The sequence below is a fragment of the Ochlerotatus camptorhynchus genome, unplaced genomic scaffold (assembly GCF_037179485.1).
Source record: "Ochlerotatus camptorhynchus isolate MF236.1 unplaced genomic scaffold, CSIRO-AGI_Acam_v1.1 ptg000432l, whole genome shotgun sequence".
In the NCBI taxonomy this organism is placed as follows: Eukaryota; Metazoa; Arthropoda; class Insecta; order Diptera; family Culicidae; genus Ochlerotatus; species Ochlerotatus camptorhynchus.
The window spans coordinates 6,574,690-6,593,906 of NW_027040918.1; the positions used below are offsets into that span (position 1 = coordinate 6,574,690).

General features: G+C 39.5%; 2 protein-coding genes across 4 annotated transcripts; one reads left to right on the plus strand and one right to left on the minus strand.

Moving 5' to 3' along the window:
- Positions 1–1,748: 1,748 nt before the first annotated feature.
- FAM21 (Family with sequence similarity 21) lies at positions 1,749–15,529 on the minus strand. Its single transcript, XM_065234201.1, has 4 exons — positions 15,376–15,529; positions 14,576–14,668; positions 2,855–7,055; positions 1,749–2,794 (listed from the first exon to the last, which is right to left on the minus strand). Exons 1-4 carry the CDS (start codon positions 15,376–15,378, stop codon positions 2,673–2,675), a joined length of 4,419 nt encoding a protein of 1,472 aa, XP_065090273.1. The 5' UTR covers positions 15,379–15,529; the 3' UTR covers positions 1,749–2,672.
- A 209-nt stretch (positions 15,530–15,738) lies between these two features.
- Positions 15,739–18,512, plus strand: PICK1 (protein interacting with PRKCA 1). Of its 3 annotated transcripts, XM_065234239.1 has the most exons (6): positions 15,739–15,860; positions 16,161–16,301; positions 16,424–16,594; positions 16,904–17,015; positions 17,080–17,441; positions 17,494–18,512. In XM_065234239.1, the coding sequence occupies exons 1-6, from the start codon at positions 15,814–15,816 to the stop codon at positions 18,425–18,427; spliced, it is 1,767 nt and encodes a 588-aa protein (XP_065090311.1). In that variant the 5' UTR covers positions 15,739–15,813; the 3' UTR covers positions 18,428–18,512. The 3 variants fall into 3 exon arrangements, with proteins under 3 accessions (XP_065090311.1, XP_065090312.1, XP_065090310.1); XM_065234238.1 differs by lacking the exon at positions 15,739–15,860 and having other exon boundaries at positions 15,901–16,301; XM_065234240.1 differs by lacking the exons at positions 16,161–16,301; positions 16,424–16,594.
- The last annotated feature ends 705 nt before the right edge of the window (positions 18,513–19,217 follow it).

The following is a 19,217-nucleotide window of genomic DNA, read 5'->3' on the forward strand; positions in this document are numbered from 1 at the left end:
ACCTTTTTACCGCTTGATCTTCAAGTCGGCGTGTGTTGAACCGCCGCCCGAGTCTCTCCTCCCATCGCTGGATCCGCGCCATGCGTAGGCGGATTTCGCCGATTAGAAGGTGATGGTCAGACGCGATGTCGGCGATGCGTTTATTCCGGACATCAAGAAGGCTCCGTCTCCATTTTCGGCTGATGCATATGTGGTCGATCTGATTTTCGGTATGTCCATCACGGGAAACCCACGTGACTTTGTGCACTGGCCGATGGGGGAAGAGCGAGCCCCGATCACCATGTCGTTATTGGCACAAAATTCTGCAAACAGCTCACCGTTCTCACTCATTTCGCCGAGACCATGGCGTCCCATGGTGTTGTCCGTATTGTCGGAGCCGATCTTCGCATTGAAGTCGCCAGTGTAGATCTTGATGTCACCCTTTGGAACCTTATCCACGACGGCATTCAGTTGACTGTAAAAATTCTCCTTGTCCTGTAGCTCGGCGGCATCGGTTGGCGCATAACATTGGATTATGGTAAGGTTACGAACCCGTGTTCTAAATCTGGCAACGATTATCCTCTCATTAACAGGCTCCCACTTGATGAGCGCAGCACTTGCCTGAACGCTAATTAGGAGACCAACTCCACGATGGCGGGGAGCGTTTTCACCTCGAATACCAGAGTATAGTAGTACCTGTCCCGACGGCAGTTTGTGTTCTCCAAAGTTTGGCCAACGAACTTCACTCAGTTCCAGGATTTCTAGCTTCATGCACAATGCAAATGAATCAGAAAAAATACAATGGACAGCCCTATGGGGTTGTACGCAATGGTGACGTAGGTTTACGTGGTCTTATACAATCAATCTTATTCGTTAACTGCAGCAGGAGCTTGTATTTTGTGTAGGAATAGGAATTTGAGCGGGGTTCTCTCTGTTTATACTTTTTAGTATTATGCGCTTGACATAGATGATCCACAGCGACTCACGAAGAGCTACTGGTTTCGATCAATAGCGGTGCGGCTTCTTTCTCCTTCTATGGATGCCTTTCGTTGTGTGCTGGAGAACACCACCACTCACCAAGTGGTGATTGAATAAACACCGTTTGGTGAGACCGGTTGGAATTCAACTTTGAAATCTGTGTTGGGGAAATCGCCTTTTGCAGGCAAACGGTGATAGTTTTAATTATCAAAGGAACAGTTGCACATTCTTGCAATTTTCAATAGTAACACTTTGAAAAATGATAAAGTCTTAGATTCAACAGATGCGTAGAAATATTACTAATCGATTAGTGATAAAATTATTGAAACTGTTCCAGGGGCAGCTGAGTTATTAACGTTCAAAATCTTTCATAATTTGTTACATGTTCCATTTTCGGTTTTCACAAAGTGTACCCCCATATAGAAATTACAGACGTAGTCTTACGTCAAAATATAGCATGCTTTTTTAATCGGCGCATAAACTAAAGCTAATATTGAATCCTGAGCAAGGGCAGGCACACTCAGCTAGTTAAAAATATAAATAAATAGAAGACCAATCTTGCCCCACCGTACGCTACAATAAATACCCAGTATTCGTTGCTTCGTGGCGCGTCGATGCGAATTTCATTCTTACCCTTAGAATGTCCTATTGAAGAGAAATGCGGTCTTCTCCGCATTATCCCTGTATTTACTAGTGACAAGTGAAATGTGTCGAAAAAGGACTTTCTTTCGCAAGAAACACGTTATTCAACTAAGAATATAAATTTATTTATAATTGTAGTAGTAGTCTATCATATTACATACAAATTTATAACAATAACCCTTTTGCTCGTAATATTTTCATATATTACTAATATAGCTCTGTAATCGTTAATACTAATTTAATATGCAAGTCATAAAATGAGTCTATAGTGATATACCTTACGTCCTTTCGAATTGATTGAAACAAGAAATAAACAGCCAATATTTTATTTTATTCGAATGAGAAAAAAACCTCTGATAATATCAACGAAAAATACAAGTTTGGGGCTGTTCATAAACTACGAAAACAGTTTTTAAGATATGTTATACCTCCCTTCCATGCGTAGACAGTCGTTCATACTTTTTTTTTCAAATTTGTATGGATCGTAGACAGACGTCAACCCTCTTTAAACTGTCTACGTTGTTTACGAACAACCCCTTTGAACAAAACGGAATGATACGAATAAAGTGTGCAACTTTTGACACTCCAAAAATATACCAGCGAATTGAGAAAACGAAATCATGTACATGTTAAACTTCATATACTTAACCCTCCATCTGCTGATGAATTTTGACTAGATTTTTACCATTTATTCGAAATCAACTGCACTCTTGCAATTTTAATCGGAATCAGTGCCAAAAGATGAATAGATCCTATTGTGTTTTGCAGTTGAGACTGCACTCATCAAAAGTGAGATTTTACGTTGTATCGTCTTGTTGTCCTCTGCGGCGATGTCTTGTTGCCTAAATGCACCGAAGACACCCACACGATTTAACGTTAAACCACACTTTTATTAGCGTTTCCGCACTTATTATCGCACTGATAATGTGCGCAATGCGCAATATAAGGAAACCACTAATTATTTACACGCACGTGCGTTAGTGCTAGTGGAGTGTTGTTCCAATTTGAATTGTGTAGGAAGGTAGGTAGGCATATAATCAATGTACTTACAACCCCGGGGGATGCAATTTACGCTATTTCAGCAAATCGGCTAGAGGATCATCTTCTGCGGCGGCCGCAACGGTGTTCGATTTGCTAGGATTTTTGACCGTATTTTTCGTTGCTGGTTGCGATGAAGAAGATTTCGGTGCGGGTTCTGTTGAGATGACGAATTGTATGATGGGTTGGTTAATTATTTAAAAAGGTAGATACTTACTGCTCTTAGAACCAAACAGATCATCATCTTCGTCGTCGTCATCTTCCCCGAACAGGCTTTTAGTACTGGCAGCAACAACCACAGACTTCTTCGCTTCACTGACTTTCAATTGAGGTTTAGCTATCTGTTTGGATCCCCCGAAGATATCGTCACCGTCACTCTCCTCATCGGATCCAAATATGCTTTTACTTTTACTGGTGGGTTTTTTAGATGTTTCGCTACTGCTAGGTCTAACGTTTAGTTTAGGGGTTGGGGGTTTTCCATTTGTTCGTGGTTTCGAGAATATATCATCACCTTCATCAGAATCATCAAAAATGGATTGCTTTTTGAGGGTTGACGTCGTAGCAGACTTGCCTGGCTGAACTTCCTGTTGTTTGATGGGTTTAGCAGTGGCAGTGGTTTGCATTGCAGGAGGTTTCTGGATAGGTTTTGAAATCGTCCCAAATAGATCCCCATCATCCGATTCTTCATCGCTGAATAGTTTGGTGGATGTGTTGAGTTTCGGCGGTGCAGGTTGCTCCGACGTCAATGGTCTTGAAGGTGGTTCCACTATTGGTAAGATGGATTTCTTTGGTACTGTAGAATTGGTTGATCTTTTCGTTCCACCGCTGCCACCAAATAGGATGTCTTCAACTTCACCACTGTCTTCGAAAAGTTTTGGTTCCGAAAGCTTTTGTGCCAGTTCGCTGCTAAGTATTTGATCGATCTTAACATGCGCAGCGGTCACTTCTACATGTTGGACCTTTTGCTCAGAACCTACCACAACACGTATCTCTTCTTTGGGACTTTTCTCTGCCGGAGGGTAGTTGAAATCTTCATTCGTTTCGGATGCTAAATTATTCTCGTAATTTGTTCTACGGTTTTGCCTAGATGGGGGTTTTCGTTTCGTTTGGATTTTTGCACGACCTTTGTTTAAACTGGTTAACTTTGCCGTTCCGATTTCGGGTTCTTGTTGAAGCTTAGGTTTCGGTTCAGTCGTGCTCACAGAACCCTCAACGTTCGGAATATCAGGAATTGCGACACTGGATGCTACGGGTTCGTTTGCAGTCTTTTCCACCACAGCAGCGGATTGAGGTCTTCGGGCTCCTGGCAGAAGTGCATTTACGTTGATGTTAACTTTGGCGCTAAGTCTATTGACCTTCGGTTTCTCTCGAATACCTTCGTAACTGGATTCATTCTTATTCCGTTCCTCTATGATAGATGATATGCTTTTGAAAGATGCCGGTTCTTGCACCTTCGGGACAGCCTTACCATCGTCAACCTCATCATCAGGAGGTGGGCCATCACCATCCATAAAGAGATAGTGATTTGTATTGGATGAGGCTGCAGCATTACTGGAAGTTTCAGGATCTGGTACATTGAAGAAACCACCATCATCAGTATGATCAATCGCCAGCGATGAACGAGGCTCTTCGAAGTCATCGTCTGGAGGTGGGATATCGTCAAATAAGCCGACAGAGTTGAAATTTAAGGCACTCTTGTTATTGGAATTATCATTCAGTTTGTCTTCACTATTCTCTTTCAAACCGGGTGAGATGTCAGCTGAGTTCAAAGAGACGTCGTTGGTTTTTACTTTGGAACTGTTATGGCCACCTTCATTGGACTGTTTTACGATTATATTTTCCGAAGGTTCATCTGAATTGCCTACATTAGAATCTCCATTCATTAAGCTATCTTCTATCAGATCATCATGTTTCGTCTGAACCAATAACGTGGAGCTGGATGTTTCAGTAGTTCCATTAATTCTGTTGGTTGTTAAATAATAATCTATGTCGTTGGACACATCTGGATATCTTTGTCCGTGATCATCTGGAGGAGGCTCTTCCCATCCATCATCCTCTGGAGGCTCATCAGGAATTTGCGGTTTCTCGAGACCAACACCTCCTTTGACTTTCTCGATAACAGGTTCCTCCCGAAGATCAGCAACCTTTGACGTATCATTAGCATTCGTTAAATTATCCAGATTTGTCACATTTGGTGCAACGAGATCCAGAACATGAACGTCCTTTTTCTCAACCACATTGGTGGCCGAATGTTTCCCCCCAAAAAAAATGTCTTCGTCGACTTCGTCCGATTCCGAATCGAAAATAGATTTCTTCTTGAGGATCTCCGACCGAATACTGGCTTGCGCTTGGTTTAGTTTGGGTTCAACCTCATGACCGTTGCTCCCAGGAAGATCGAATGTAATATCCAGCTTTTCTTTGGAAACCTGTTCGCTTGAAGAATCCTTCAGATCCTGCGCAATGTTCCTCGAAGCCACCTTCTCCTTCCTTGGAAGTGGCTTTGGTTCTTTCTTATCTACTAAACTCGGAACCGAACGCTTTGCGCCGAACAAAAAATCATCATCATCATCATCGTCCTCGTTGGAATCCGAATCGAATATTGACTTTTTCTTGATATTCTCCGATCGAATACTTTTGCCATGGTTTGCGATGGCTTCTTTTGGTTTCACCGCTTCACCAATTTGCTGTTCTTGGTTAGTATCGTTTCTGAGTCTGGAATCAATTTGAGGTAATTTGGAACCTATAAGAGCCGAATTTCCTTCATCGTCATCGTCGAACAAATTGATCTTAGGTTTAGTGACATTCGAACTATTGCTTCCCACTCTCGCCGAAAATATATCACTTGAATCATCATCATCATCATCATCGAACAGATTTATTTTCTTTTTGGCAACCTGTTCTGCAACCACTGGGACTGATTTAGCCTTAGGCTGTTGGGAGTTCGTCGTATTGGTAACACTCTGCTTCCCACCTATCGGAGCCGGCGGTAGAACTAATTTTCCACCGGGTATTTTTCGATCAGTTCCTTTTGCTTTAAATATCTTATCAAAATCATCCTCCGGCGGGTCGTCATCGAAGAGATTTGTAACCCTCCGGACGCCCGTTCTTCCATCGGTTGCTCCGTTGATCGATCTTTGCACTGGCACGAACAAGTCATCCTCAACCTCATCCACTTCAGTACGATTATTGTTAACCTTATCGAAAATGTTCCCGACTGGTTTACCGGAAATCGTTGGGTTCGCTTTAGGGGTAACTTCTTCATCGTCATCGAAAATATTAGTGTTCTTTTTTACCGGAACCGGTAGCTCAGGGGGTTCGTTTTGATAGATGCTATTACTTTTAGACGAAGGATTGTTGTTATATGAATCGTCGTCATCGCTATCGATAAACAAGTTTATAGGTTTCTTTTGCGAATTGCTACTTATTGAAGACGTAGGCGTCGGTGCATGACTTCCATGGCTCGGGGGAGGTTCATCAGTAAACAAATTAATTGTTTTCCTCTCCGGTTGATTCCCTCTGAAGTAGGTTGGCTGATTATTTGTATTTGCAGTCACCATGGTAGGTCTATGCGTCGGAGTAGATTCCTCTTCATCCGATTCTTCAAACAGATTAGCCACCTTGCTTCTAGAAGACACGCTCATCGTATCATCCGGTGGTGGTTGATCTGGGAAAAGCGACGGCGGTCTGAATCCCGGCAACATCTGAACTTTGTGAGGATTGTTCAACAATGACCTTGCACCCGGTGGTCTAGCAACACTAGAACTGGAATGAATGGACAAAGCATCGTCTCCGGACATACTGGGATCAATCGAAGGGGCCCTTTTTCGCGGATCCGAATGCACACCCCAAACCGATCCTTCCGATTCTGAAGGCGTATGGTTACTATTGGTCTGCGACGGAAACATTCTTTCACTATCACTGGAATCAGAATACTGTTCCTTAGTTTCGGTATCCGATTCCTCGTCGGAATCAATTAAACCTGCATGCCATTTTTCCCTCCATTCCTGTGAGCCTATTATGTAGGGTAGCGGTCTATTAATGTAGGGATACTTCTGGACCGCCCGTAGGACTGTATTCCTAGCTGCGGCCTCCTCATCATCATCATCGTCGTCACTATCGCTATCGCTATCCAGCTGGACGGTGACCTTCTCGAACGATTTGTACATGTTTGCCACAGACTTCTCAACGGCCATGTGGAAAATTTCACCGTATGGCAATTTTTCGCCTTTTTCCTCCTCTTCCTCTCGAACAGAGTAAAAACTTTCGTCGTCGTCCTGGACGCGGTTCTCCACGAATTTCAACTGCTGAATGCCATTAAAGCTGTTCGATGCATTTGCGAAACGAATATGGCTCTCGTCAACCTCCAGCAGCAGACGGGTCAAATTGTCCTGGGTTTGTTTGCACTTTTCCTCGAGGTTCTGCAAAGAGTTAAAATATAATTACACATTTAATAGGATGATTGTTAGAACATCCATGTTCTAGATAACTAGATTCACGTAGGGAATTGACGATCTACATGAAGCATTGAGTTTAACTGAGACCTTTCGAAGCCTGGGTCCTCAGATAGCCTAATAAGGCATGGCATTAAAAAAATTGTTTAAAATCAATAGAGGAAATGGATATTATGTCGGCCTAAATACCCCGCCTAAATTTTCAATAGCGACCAAAAATATCCATTAGTATCGTCCCAATAACGCGTTCATCTAGATAAAATTGATAAATAGCACATTTTTAGCGATGGCCCTAATGTTAGATTCATAGGCCAACATTAGAGCCATTTCCCCTATATGGTAATTGTTTTTCAATAGTTGATCAGTGGATTCTCAAGAATACATATGGACGAGAATAATGACCACATCGAGAAGCTTAAATAAGTACTGACTATTTAATGGTAGATTGACAAACATGAGACGGACGGAAAAGTTGTGGATCACCTGTGCTACCATGGAAAGGAGAGGGTTAAATAAAAATCCACCGTGCGGCACATAAAATCACATGAGAATCCAAAATCACAACCAATAGCGGTCATATTGAGGGCCGCAAGAACCACAGTGGTTGAAATCGGCATTTTCGTGCGCTCAATTAATAGCTCCTTTATCATGAAATTAAGAGATATGGTGTCTTGACAGAAGTGTTTCAATATGTTACTGCGCTTCTTTTGATGTTTTTAGTTAAAAGATTAATCCCCCTAAAAGTGAGATCGAAAATTTATTTTTTAAACTATTCAAGATACATAATATCTTTTTTACTTTTCAAGATATGTGACGTTTATTGCCGACGGTCCCTCAAAAATGGTTTTCTCATCATAACTTTTTGGTCTACATTTTTACGGCTTTGCCATGGTCTAGTAAGTTGTAGATAATAACACAATATTGTAGAACACCGCATTGCAGTATCTTCTGTAGAAAAAAATTATTGAAGTTTTTGTAGATTTTTAGACCATAATTTATGAACTTGTAACTTAGCAGGGGGCAAAATGGGGCAAAGTACCCATGGTGCATCTGAAACTTTAATAAATTTACTTCAAAATGATAGCAAACATCTGTGAATGTAAGCGATTGTTGGTAAACTATGATTTAAATAAAATAGTGATAGCCGTGCCTAAATGTGCATGCTATTTCATCAGAATTGCCGCACATAGTGTTAGAGATATCTTGTATACATTATAATGCTACTGTTGAAATCAAGTGAGCCATGACTCTAAACTTCAATAATTTTTCTGAGTCCCTTAGCAACCATCGACAAGTGAAGTAAAATAATTTGTTGGATTATTTGTTGGACATTGAGTGGTTTGAAAGCTCTATTGTGAACACGAATTACGGTAACAGTGCCCAGTTTTCAACTGTATAAATGGCCTCCATCGGTATGTAAAATATCTCAATTTGAAATTTTACTGTCTATGTTTTGGAATTTATGCCAAGAACTATTTTTTAAATCATTCGTATATTCCAGTTGAGATCGATAAACATCATCTATTTTAAATCGCAGCGTATTCAAAGAGGTCCTGAAAGCCTATTCGATTGATTCAGACATTATGCCGGAAGTTGCTGTGGAGGTTGAAAAGTATACCAAGACTATTTGTGCTATTTTTCAAAGGCTTTGGATGAAACATAATCACACAGCTGACAGGGTGCTGCTCCACCATTTTGAGAATTTTAAAATACCGTTCAAACTTCCAGCAAACATCCTCAATATGCTTCCTTCGTCATCATCGAGTGTCCCGGCTGGGCGTAAGCCAATGCCATTCGAAAAGTGTAGTGACTCGACTAAAAGAAAGAAAACAGCATCCATTCGTGAAAACCATCAAGCAGAAGAGCTTGTATTTGCAACGCAGATGAAGCTACGCGAGTCAGGTCAGAAACATGCTGCTGATATTCTCAAAGAGGCTACGCAGACTACCCCGTCGCGGACAAGCAAAATTGCTAAATCGTGATATTTGGTAAATTAATAAATTGGTAAAACTACAGATGGGGCTGACTTTCAGCTACTTAGGCGAAACTCGTACATCCGAAAAACGACCCGGAATACATCCATTCCATGCAAAATATTTAGCTCAACAAGCTCTTTCTACACATTTTTCTTTCAGTAAATCTTGAAAGCCGTACAATTAAATTAAGTTTAATTTTTCTTCCACATAATTTTAGTTTTTATCTTCCAGTCTGGCACTTCCATCACCACTCCTGGCCATTCACTACAATCATCCAAGTGACAAGTCCAAAACACACCTCTCCCAAAACACATCACTCTCGTGCGAACAAAAGCTGCAGGTATCTCGAGATGTATCAAGCAATGATCTCGAGATGTCGACACTAGTGCCGCCTAGTGAGAGGATTCCGAACTAAAGTTTCCTCAATGCAAAAGCTCTTAGTCTCTTTAACAGCATTGCAGAAAACAGCAGCTTTCTATCCAGTAAGGATCTTAAGGTGTCGACCATGAAGTTTATAAGAACACTAGAGCCACCTAGAGAGACAATTCCGAATTAAAATGTCCGCGATTCAAAAGGTCTTGAGCTGCTGAACAACATTGCAGAAAACAGCAGCTTTATTTATAGTCGGAGAACACAAATTTCACATGAACTTTAGAGCCACCTTATGAGATAAAGAGCTAGGGGAAGTACAACTTGATCTGAAGTAATATTTAGTGTAAAAATTGTTCAAATTTATAGTTATTATAATTTTTAATATAAATATTAATGATAATAACTGTCAAGCGGAAAGTTTCAAAACAAAACAAAAATAACAGTGTAACTATAATGCATACATGCAATGACGGTTCACCGTTGTTGTTTATGTTTAACTGCAGCTTTCTGAAGTAATGAAGTAATGAAATTGGGTTGTTAGTGGAATGCTAAATAAAACAGCAAAAAAGGTTATCTTCCATTTAATTCCACTTAATTAATTTTGGTATCCATGACAGATACGTATTTCGACTACAATGTGCAGTCTTCATCAGTGTCATTCCCACTAAAGAACTTATCAAAATCTAACCCCCTTAAGTACTCATCCCCTAGGTAAAAAAGTCAAGATCATAGGTATAAAAATGAAACTACAATGTGTTGAATCGGAACCTACCTAACTAATAAAAACCAAAGATTTAAGTAAGCTAAAGGAGAAAAATCTATACAACTCTCTAATACGGAATATCCCCAAAGGCTTGGTAGCCATCATAATGAAGTAATGAAATTGGGTTGTTAGCGGAATGCTAAATAAAACAGCAAAAAAGGTTATCTTCCATTTAATTCCACTTAATTAATTTTGGTATCCATGACAGATACGTATTTCGACCAAATTTTTTTTTATATCACAGTTCCTAATGTTTTCAAAAAAAAACTGCAGAGCTCTAAGATCAGGTTCATGGATTGACCACTTTTACGGATGTTCCGGATTTTTTGAGGACCGTTCCGTTGTCTCCTGGATCCATGTATAGGAACCATGACAGTTTTTTGGCTAATTGTGAACATTTGTGCCCATTAATCTAAATTACAGATCTTGCGCCACTTGCAAAACCCTACAAACACACTTTTCTAAAAAACGTGTAAAAACTCTTTTCGCTTTTTAAAAAAGTAGACGACTCTATTTTCAATCTTTTTGCAATCAAAATCATCTACAAACCCTAGGAATTCTAAAGGTACCACAATTTTTGAAATTCATTAAGAAATGGCTAAATTATGCCATTGCAAACTTGCCGTTACACGTTTTTCGGAGGCATCGTATTCGGAGTGTTTGTTTGATCAATCCACGGCATACATAAACAAGGTAATATACAATGTAAACATCAAATTCAAATTTCGACTAATGACGTCGTTGCTAACTTCCAATAGTTTGAAGTAGAATATCGCAAATTGTACAGTGTAAATACGTTGCAGACTGATAAAATTACTTCATTTTGTTTAGTAAAAGGCTCTCATTCTTAAAATAATACATGATAGATTAAATTTAAAATATCGACTTTGTTTATATTTACGTTTGTTTACGAAAAATATATATATATATTGAAAAATTAATAGGAGTTAACGTTGGCTCTATAAATTAAAAAGTAATGAATGTTGCTTCAAAGAGCGATCCATCCCTGGTGAGAAGAACTCCAATGGCGGTAAGCTCCAACTCGGATTAACTTTTAATACCGTCCCTGTTTGGATGATCTGCTTAATGTTAGCTTAGAGTCATGTTGATTAACTCTGATGTCGACATCAAAACAGACGAACTTTCTTGATCGAGATTTAATCCGAGGATAATACCGGTTGGAGCTTACCGCCACAAGTGAATTTTCAGGAGAGTTAAGAGTTGAATTTTTAGGTTATTCTGAGGAAAATTCCATGACGATTGTAAAACAGGATTCCTGGTCCATTTCTAATTAATATTCTAAATAAAAATCTATAGAGTGCTGATGATAATTCCAAGGAAACTCAGAGCATTCTGAGAATAGTTCTAAAATAAGTAAATCAACCATAACATTTTTATTAGAGTAGCCTGTTGGTCCCAAGTACATCTATATGATGATGATGATGATGATGGTCCCACCCCTACACAGGTTTGAGCTGGACGATTTATCTTTAAGATAATTCTAGATAGAGCTGGAATTAGGGCCAAACAGCTTTTGTAAACAATGACTTCTCTTGATGATTTCTAGAAATGTTACGCCCTAATTCCAGCTCTATCTAGAATTGAATGTAAACATTTTAAACAGGTAAGCGAAAAAAACGAACTGGTTACAGTTACAGATATAAATTCACAGAATTTACATAAATTCATAAATTGCTTCACAGCGTTATAAATGTGAAAAAGTTTAGACGTCCACCTCTTAGTTCACCTTGTTGTCCACCTAAAATATTCATAAGTATTAATGAACAATCAACAAAGCATCCTATTACACTACCAGCCCCGCAATCTGATGCTATTATGATTTTCAGCAATGTCGGAAATGCTCACGAACTCCTGACATTCAGCGAAAAAACTTACTACTAACTACTCAAGGTATCTTCCAAATAAGCTTCAAAGTTGTATTTTTTTTCAAATGTTAAATTCAGTCCTTTATATCCGTAATAAGCGCTCGAGGCTCATTATAGACTACTCAAAAAATTACTACTACTATTAAATCAAATATCAATAATCCATCATCACCATCGTGACAAACAAAATAGTTTTTGCAGTGCTACAATAATTATTAAAAAGTCGTTATAACTGCTATATGTACAAATTAATCCGTTAAAAATAATATCGTCAAGATACATAATTTGTCAATTCGTAAAAAAAAATCACTGGATAACCGTTCAAAAGACAGTTTTAACGTGTGAAATGCAATGTATCTTAAATTCTGATAATGTTGTTGCACGTTTAATGTGTCTAGGCATCGAATTGAAAACATTTATCCCTTTAAAAAATAATGAATTCTGTGAAGCACAAGTCAAGAAATATGGTGTTCTTATTTCATCCGCGTTTCTAGTATTATATCTATGATAATCACTTCCTCTATCAATTCGATCACACAAATATCGAGGCAGCAAACCGTTAACTACTATAAAAATGAACACCATCGTCAAATATACTATTCTTTGCTTCACTTAAAACCATTGTAAAGCGTTCAGCATATAAGCGTACCCCATTATAGTCGAAATTCTAGTACTACACTATGTTTGCTTTGATTCGCTAGTTTGACAGATAAAATCAGGGGTTCGTGGATTTTCCTATGTTTCGAGGGGTGCATCGATTAGCATCTTAGAGTTATCTCTATAGTTCAGTCCCCTCCTCTATATTAAGCCAACGTGACGTGGCATATTTTTAACCAATTTTAAAAATACATTGTCGCTCACAAATATTACAATTGAAGAAGATACAATTGTTATTGTTTCTTTGAAATTCACGTGGTCAAACGCGTACGTATGTACGTAACAAACCGAGTCAGTTCAAGTTGGTAGAACTTGCTCGGACAAAATAGTGCTAGCTGGATCAAATCAGAGCAAGGGCATAGCCTGGTTTCGAGCTAGGAAGGGGCGACAAAAAAATCCTAAAAAAAATTTGACCGAATGCAATTTCACCGAACACTATTTCCCCGAAAGCCTTTGTGTGACTGAGTTTAGGAGGGGGGATAGGCCTTCTTCTGGCTACGCCTATGAATTGGAGTCTCTTGTATTTGGCTCTTAATCGCTTTTCTCTTCGCATTACTACAGTAAATGATGTATTAGCTAGCAAAAGCATCATCGAAAGCACCAAAAAATGTTAAAACTGCCAAGTTATTAACAAAAGAGAAAATCGATGAAGGAATCGATCATCGCATTAAGACCCTTATTATTCTGCACACTAGATTTTATAGGAGCAGACATGTGTGCCTTTCAATATAAGGCTTCTTTAGGAGATTCACCTTAAGTTGAGCCAAGCGTTACGTTTTAGTTGGGAAATAAATTGCCAATAAATAGAAGATACTTCAGCATTCAAACAAGCTTTACCTGTACAATCCACACCTTGGTAGAGCAAAACAAAACCGAAAATAGTTTTTATGTAGCTTCCATTGGAAACGCACATGATTTTCATCAATAATCAAAATTAATGGAATTCATCTGAATTTCATATACCATTAATGCGATCACATGAATTTCGCTCGGAATTTCGTATGATTTTTCATATGAATTTCATCGGCCTCATAATATTCATGTGTTTTGTGATAGGATTTGCTGCTATGTGATCACAGGAAAGTTATATGAAATTCACATAGATTTCATTCATTAGATATGTGATAATTTTTTTTATGAGTGATGGAGTGTTCAACGATGCCAGATTTACAGACATTTGTACACGAAAAAAGTGAGCAACATCTATTTGAACCCTTGTAACGCTTGAACCCTCATTATAATAACGACTAAAAACTGTTTAAATAAAAAATAGTTCAAAACATTAATTAATTATTGCATTAATCGTAGTTTCACGAAATATTCTATTTGATATTTTATGAATAAAATAAAAAAAGGGTGACCACTTATTTCATCCACACAAGTCTGTAAATCTGGTATGTTTGGGAGTGTTCGACGATATGCCAAAATGAAACATTGAGTCATGCTCGTAAACTTCAATCGTTATCGTTATTATCAATGGAATAATATTACTGATAGCAAACTCAGTCAAACTCATTCAAGACAAACATTTGACTAATTTGTAATCTAACATCATATAAAGTAACTTAAGCGTTCGGCATCATAAGGGCCTAACTGCGCTGATCGGTTATCTTAATCGATTTTCTCTTTGAATTACTACAGAGTTAAGTTAACGAATATTCCGAAATTTGCCAATATAGTGCCGTAATAAGTTGCATTTGCTAGTAACAGCATCAACTAACGCACCGAGAAATGTTAGTCCAGCCGAGTTAACAAAAAAAGAGAAAAACGATTAAGATAAAGATAGGCCCTTATGATTCTGAACGCTAGCAGTTATCTTAACAAGTCACTTACCTTTGAGATTTGCACCATATACTGCAACAGTTGTCCATCTGATTCGAGTGACCACTGGGGAATACGCTCCCGCAACTCATCCGGTGTCAGTGCCTGCAAACAAACAGGCAAACGGGAGACAGTGAATGAAACAGCATCGAATCAACCGCGTAGTAACAAAAAAAAGTGCTGCATCAGCCTTTTCGTATAGCAAACAAACTGATCGGCAAACAGCAAGTTCGGTACTAACTGTATCGCGTGAGTACGATCCAATCTACAAAAAGAAAGCACTACACCGCTCTGCTTGGTAAACAACTGGCCGAAAATTAATTCAACAACAATATCAATCTATTAAGTAGGTTCCTCAATGTGCGCAATACCCTGCACTAGGTAGCGATTTCCGCTCAGCTGAACATTTGGGGGATTAGCGTATTGCATTGTATTAAAAATAAAAATGTTTTCTTCGTATTTGCCGCTGCTTTCATTCATATATGATTAGAGATATATGGAGCCCTCCTCTTTCAAGTTGAGCTGTGAGATTCAATTATGGCCTCCAAGCATAAATCAATTTGCATTAGCCCGTTCATCGCTGCCTCAGCCAACGGAACATGCTGATAAACGGCGCCTAGACACGAGGCGGCTCCAAGCATCAAGAACAAGAATTTCACTGATTTTAATGCTCCATCGCAGCACTAAAAGAATGCGTAATCCGAGAAGGGCATCCTTATCAGTGCTCGGAGGCTGTTTCTGCTGCCATCATCACCTTATGCTGGAAAAAGCGGATGCAAGCCAGACTATTTGAAGCTGGAGCGGGCACATACCATATTTGTAGGCGACTTTCAGTAGATTCGTTGTCCTGGAAGCGTTTCCCTTTGGTGTTGGGATTTAATTTGCCAATTTGCAGGATCAATTTGGCAAATTAATTAACATTTTTCGCAGTTTATTTACTTTTCACTTGCACTGAATCACAACAATAAAAAATCTACACTGACTGGGTGGGTGACAGAGGTTTCCCGAGAGACAAAACAAAACGAACAGAGTCGAACTTGGTGACAGGGAAGAAAGGAAACGGTAAAGTTGTTATGTGCGTTACGATATGATTTGTGTGCATTAAATCTTTGGCTGCGTTCATATTCATTTTGTTTTGTGCAAAACGTCAAAAAACATTGATTCCATTTGCAAATCGATCGATTCTTGGCTGTGCTTATGATTTTTTTTTGAAAAACTCCTGGTATAAGTAGTAAAACCAAGAATTTAATATGCTGCAAGAATACGAGGATGATTATTTCCTCGAAGAGGATAAAATGTAAGTAAAATAATGTTAATACTTGGTTCAGATGGATTTTGCACGCAATATTTTGGCAGTGGGTGTTTTGTCTTTACTTATGTTCGTTAACATTATTAATTTGATTATATATTTCTTTATGTTCGTTGTTTCTACTACTATTATTGTGTATTTCTTAATATATAAGGACACATTTTAGGTTTCTTTCCATTCTCGTTAACATATGGTACATCTATTTTACACAAGCATTATTCACGCATGCCACTTTCTCTCATTGTTTTGTTACTGTTTGCAATATACGAACGCCCGCGCGATCGCCAGAAGCATCACTTGCAAAGGGCAAGATCCGTCCGCCGAACAAAGTTCAACTCGTTGCGATCAAATCGCGAGCGAGACTTCGTTGCTTCTCGGAATAGATAGTACCGATTCGATACTAGATACTAGCAGTAGGACGACTAAAGAGTGAGTAGGATTGAAGACACCTTCAATTTTAATTCTAACTGTTATCTGTTGATCGCTAATTTTTGGATACTATTTCGGCCCTTTCATTTTGCCATTATCGAACGTGCGCGTTTTTACCATAGACCTGTTGAAGGGGACGGCTCAAACAGCAGCAGCACCGGACAGGGTAGAGTCAAGGATGAGATTGCATTCGTCTCGAACAATGATCTACCGGATCCGGTGCTGTACGCCGATGGTTGTGTCGATGATTCCAAGATCATTATGCTCTGTCAGAAGCAGGAAATGGAAAGACTGTAAGTTGGTAGACCGGTTTGATGAGTAGCAAATCGCTTGGCTTTTAATTAGCGCTAGATTTGGTTACAGATTGTCTATGAGTCCTTGTTACAAGATAATGAAGTGAGAGTTATGTCTATAAGCTACGAGGTTTCTGTTTTGTTTTTAGCTTGATTTCTGGGTGATTTTCACTGTCTGCAATGGATCAAGTGATCCATCATATTGCTTGATGTCGCTTTTTTGTTTGACGTTGTTCAATTCATTAAGATCAAAATTAACAGAAAACTCATTTTCACATTCCCAATGACTAACACAAACTAATGAAAAAGGGGAATGACCGTCAGTTCTGGAACGGTGGTCGTTAAAAAGGACACCACAAATTTGATTGGTATAAGCATAGGTGGAGGAGCCCCCCTCTGTCCCTGTCTATATATAGTTCAGGTTTGTACTAATGTTTCGTATGTGATTGACCGGCTTCTTATATAGCAAATTGTTTCCATGTTAGGTATTCGATGGAACTCCAGCGGCTCGCGAAGGAACACTTCAGAGTGGCGATGAACTGCTTGGCGTCAACAGCGTATCAGTCAAAGGTAAAACCAAAGTTGAAGTCGCTAAAATGATACAAGCGGCCACCGAGGAGGTCACCATTCACTACAACAAATTGCATGCGGATCCGACTCAGGGCGAAACATTGGATATCGTTCTGAAAAAGATGAAGCATCGATTGGTGGAGAGAATGTCCAGCAGCACCGCCGATACCCTGGGACTATCCCGGGCAATCCTGTGCAATGATTCACTGGTCAAACGCCTACAGGAATTGGAACGTACCGAGGCGATGTACAAAGGACTGGTGGAACATGCCAAACGGTAAGAACCAACTATAATCACTCACACCTACTAATTACATGTTCATTTTCAGAATGCTGAAAGCCCATTTCGACGTCCTACAAACGTACCAATCGTTTGGCAACATTTTTGCAGCGATTAGCGTCCGCGAGCCGCAACCACGAGCCTCGGAAGCATTCCGCACCTTTGGCGAGTTGCATCGAAATATGGAGAAAGATGGCATCAAGATGATCAAAACGCTGAAACCCATTCTGGCCGACATGGGTACCTACCTGCATAAGGCTATCCCCGACACCAAACTGACCGTCAAACGTTACGCCGATGCCAAGTTCTCATACCTCTCGTACTGTTTAAAGATCAAAGAAATGGACGATGAAGAGCACAGCTACGCTGCCATTCAAGAACCGCTGTATCGTGTCGAAACGGGGAACTATGAGTACCGTCTAATCCTCCGCTGTCGCCAGGAAGCCCGTGTAAAATTCGCCAAGCTACGCAGTGACGTTCTGGAGAAAATTGAGCTTCTCGAGTGCAAACATGCCCGCGATCTGGCTTCCCAGTTGAGACAATTCATACAAGGTCTGTCAACCCTGGCAACGGAAACCGTCGAACGGCTGGAATCCATTCCGAATCTCTTCCCCATTGAGGTGGATCTGAAACCAAGTGCGTTCCAGTACAAGTCAGCGCTGAAATTCCAACCAGAAGAGGAAGTGGAAGAAGAAATCCACCAAGCCGAGGAAGCAGTCGAAGCATCCGTTGGGCGAGGTGCTAGGAACGAAAATGGATCCACCAACAATGGGGGTGCCTCGATCGACCAGTTGCTCTCTGGATTCGAAGAAATTGATTTGAACAAAAGCTGCTGCACCGGAGCAGCCACTAGTGACAATAACGATCTGCTAACGGAATTGGGTTTGGCGGATATCGATCTCTCCGTGGGAAAACCACCGATGATAGGGACAAACCTGATGGATGATCTACTGATACCGGACCTGGCGGATTTCGGTAAGTGAAAGCTGGTTTTCTGTAGCTAGACGTGGTATTGGCTTATTCTTATTTATTTGTGTATCAATACATATATCTAGTCGTGTTGAGAAAGGTCGTTGACAGTGATTGGAAAGAAATGTCCATGTTAGCGTTCAAAAATCTACATGAATTGTATGTTCGTAGAATGGAATTGTCACACTGGCAACTATATTTTTTAATTACTGTTTAACAATTTTTATTTTTATCTGAAACGCGGAAGTTTTCAGATTTCTGTTGCTATGGAATATTTTCAAGTCTTGAAAATATTCTTAAGATTCTGTCAGAAATATTTAAAATACCAGACTGCAAAAATGTTAGGACTTGGAAATGAATTTTAGAACATGTTCTTCGTTTGAAATATGAGCACCCGTTTCGAGATGTATTGCAGCAAAGTTTTGTGGCACAGTGTTCAAACGGTTCTAAATCGGATCCTGATTAGCTTTCCAAAATTTAAACTCATTTGGTAAGAAAATGATTTGAGACGAACCATTTGAATTTTATATGGAAATTATTTTTTTTCTATCTGTCTAATAATTCACCATTTCGCTCTTCTTTAAAAATGATAGCTGTGCTTGTAAGAAAAAAAATCAGCTACAACTTTGTTGAAGATCAGTTTTTGATAAAATGTAAATGTCACTTTCTTCAACGTCAGCTGAATGTATTCTCTAGTTGGTGCAGTTTAAACGGAATGGTAGTGAACCCAGTCAAATGCTCCGCTATTACGTTCTCACGAAAACAACAACCGATAATATTTAGCTATGACCTGCTTGGCTCGAC

Bases quoted from the DNA above. Each gene is read 5' to 3' on its own strand.
- PICK1 (XM_065234238.1), top strand. From the start codon at position 16,063: ATGGTACATCTATTTTACACAAGCATTATTCACGCATGCCACTTTCTC. The intron at 16,302-16,423 runs GTGAGTAGGATT...TTTTTACCATAG, and splicing joins AGCAGTAGGACGACTAAAGA to ACCTGTTGAAGGGGACGGCT. The intron at 17,442-17,493 runs GTAAGAACCAAC...GTTCATTTTCAG, and splicing joins CTGGTGGAACATGCCAAACG to AATGCTGAAAGCCCATTTCG.
- FAM21 (XM_065234201.1), bottom strand. The intron at 7,056-14,575 runs GTAAGTGACTTG...AACTCTTTGCAG, and splicing joins ATATGGTGCAAATCTCAAAG to AACCTCGAGGAAAAGTGCAA. The intron at 2,795-2,854 runs GTAAGTATCTAC...TCATCTCAACAG, and splicing joins TCTGTTTGGTTCTAAGAGCA to AACCCGCACCGAAATCTTCT.